Raw genomic sequence first — 2,451 nt, 5'->3', positions numbered from 1 at the left:
AGTATATATACGAGGCATACAGGCTGACAACTACACCGCATCTACTTCGCGATCGTGTCGCCGACGTCGCCACTATCGCCACTCTCTCTCTCTCTCTCTCTCTCTCTCTCTCGCCGGCCTTTGCCATCAAACCTCGTTTTCAACAAACTTGTTCATGAAACTCGGGGCGCAATTCAGCGCGACAATAAAAGAGAACGAATGGAAAGATATGCAGGGTTATCTACAATAATGGGTGTGCCCTCCTTTAGTGGCCCGTTCTACAATACATTGTATGTCAGTGTCATAAGCCGTAAGAACCGACCAATCACAGTTGAATGTAAAGAGAATACTCGATTGTAATTGGTTAATTTTTACAATTTACGGCTTATGATCAGACGACATACGACGGCTTTTTCATATTTATACTATAAAATAATATGATAAATGGAATAATCATTAAAGATTCCACACTTTTCTCGAATATTAAACAATTTTCACGATATGTTTAACTGTAACACGCAATGTATCACATAGCATAGGTTAAAAACAATCAAGAGGAAAAAAATCAGATAATGATACTAGATGGTCCTAAATCTTTTATTATTACACATATCTTGTAAATCTATTTTGTTGAGTTACGGTCAAAAGCAAAAAAAAAATTCATTTTATGTTAAACATTTTATGTTAAACAGCGTCTACAATGAGAAGATTTAAGAAAATTGACCAATCACAATCGATTATTCTTCTTCCGTGAGATGAATAATCGGCTATGATTGGTCAATTTTCTTAAATCTTAAGTCTCATTGTAGACGCAGCATTACAAATTAAACGTCGTCTACAATGAGACTTAAGATTTAAGAAAATTGATCAATTATAGTCGATTATTCATCCCACGTGAGAAGAATAATCGATTGTGATTGGTCAATTTCCTTAAATATTAAATCTCATTGTAGACACCGCTTTAGATTAGCTGTTTTCATTTTATAATAATTAAAGATTTAAAAAATCTGAGACATCCATAACATTTACAATATAAAACAAATTAATATTTGCAATATATGTACACGCTGAATGCATAATAATTAATAAAGTACTGAAAATATTTTTACGTATCAATTTTAATTATGAGAAATGAAAAGATTATATTTTTTGTTCTATATATATATATATATATTTGGATACTCTAAATTAGAAATCAGTACTATATTAAAAATTGCTGAAAAATTTATGTCCTTTGAATATGTTCTGAAGTTTGTTCACCTTGACAGACTTCTACGGAATTATTAGTTGTATTATCAGCCAATTGTTGAGCCTTGAATAATTCGATAAGTTGTTCCGTTGCTGTAGGACCAAGCTTAATAGCTGCACCAAGTTCCTTCTACAAATAAAAAAGAAATTTGTCAGAGATCTTATCAAGTTATATGCACAATATTATTAATATCCTATGACATCTGATCGTGCATAAAACATAATTACATTAGGAAACTGTGCCAAGTTTAACATAGAATTTCTAAAAGTAAATGGGGTCCATGGTCCCTGAATTGATGGAAATTCCGTATGCCACAGTTTACGCAATCTCAACGAAGGACTATCATGAAACTGTGTTCGTAATAATTCCATCCATTTTACAATATCCTCTCGGCTATAATTAACAACCTGCATCCATTGACTATCGCCATTCACTAAACAAGATATATTTTCTCATATTAGCATTTTGCAAATAAGATTTCAATTATTACAATACATTTCTTCTCTATTTCATAGATGGACACAAACGTACGATATTCGGCAACTATGACTGGCTGTCTGTGTCTTCTTGGTTTAACATATACTACCACACCTGGATTTTCTTTCGCGTAATTGACTAGATCGTGCTCTATAAAGCCTCTACAAAAAAATAATAATAATTAATATTTAAGAAGAAAAAGAAAGAGAAAAATATTAATAATTTTGCATCTTATTGCGTATAAAATATATCCACGTGAGTACAGGTTAGATTTTAAAAATCACCTCATTCCTCCACTTGAACCGTGGCTTTTGCAAAATTTTAAAGTTATTCTCTGCAACTGGCAAACATAACGTCCGATCCCGAGACCAAAAGGTGCCCGCGGAAATCCTGATTTCAGAAACAAGTGTTTATTTGACATAATGTTCTGTCTGAAGTCTCTCAAGTGGCCTGAAGCCGCTAAATAATCAATTGACCAAAGACCACCAAAGACCAGTGATGCCTTACTGACACTACTTAGTACTTGTAGAGTGTAGTACTTGTGCACAACGCATAAGTCGTAAGCAATTGACCAATCACAGTCGAACATTCTAAAAATGTAAGACCGCAATTTTCATTGTGATTGGTCAATTTGCTTACGGCCTTATAATTAAGACTAAAATTTTTGTAATACATGTAATATCTTTAATTATTGAAAAAAAGTTAACTACCGAAAATGATAACGGTACATACAAATAATTTACCAA

At 32.7% G+C, this 2,451-nt stretch overlaps 1 protein-coding gene across 1 annotated transcript; it reads right to left on the bottom strand.

The window, feature by feature from the left end:
- Positions 1 to 1,136: 1,136 nt before the first annotated feature.
- Positions 1,137 to 2,208, bottom strand: LOC105452514 (39S ribosomal protein L43, mitochondrial). Its single transcript, XM_011693684.1, has 4 exons — positions 1,990 to 2,208; positions 1,760 to 1,866; positions 1,456 to 1,661; positions 1,137 to 1,357 (listed from the first exon to the last, which is right to left on the bottom strand). Exons 1-4 carry the CDS (start codon positions 2,124 to 2,126, stop codon positions 1,205 to 1,207), a joined length of 603 nt encoding a protein of 200 aa, XP_011691986.1. The 5' UTR covers positions 2,127 to 2,208; the 3' UTR covers positions 1,137 to 1,204.
- Positions 2,209 to 2,451: the final 243 nt, after the last annotated feature.

This window comes from Wasmannia auropunctata, unplaced genomic scaffold (genome assembly GCF_000956235.1).
Source record: "Wasmannia auropunctata unplaced genomic scaffold, wasmannia.A_1.0 LD336030.1, whole genome shotgun sequence".
Lineage (NCBI taxonomy): Eukaryota > Metazoa > Arthropoda > Insecta > Hymenoptera > Formicidae > Wasmannia > Wasmannia auropunctata.
This window is presented reverse-complemented; position numbering and strand designations above follow the sequence as displayed.

Excerpts from the sequence above, each read along its gene's own strand:
- LOC105452514 (XM_011693684.1), bottom strand. The coding sequence starts at position 2,126 with ATGTCAAATAAACACTTGTTTCTGAAATCAGGATTTCCGCGGGCACCT. Across the intron at positions 1,662-1,759 it reads AGTCATAGTTGCCGAATATC|TGAATGGCGATAGTCAATGG; the intron begins GTACGTTTGTGT and ends TATCTTGTTTAG. Across the intron at positions 1,358-1,455 it reads ACTTGGCACAGTTTCCTAAT|AAGGAACTTGGTGCAGCTAT; the intron begins GTAATTATGTTT and ends TTTTATTTGTAG.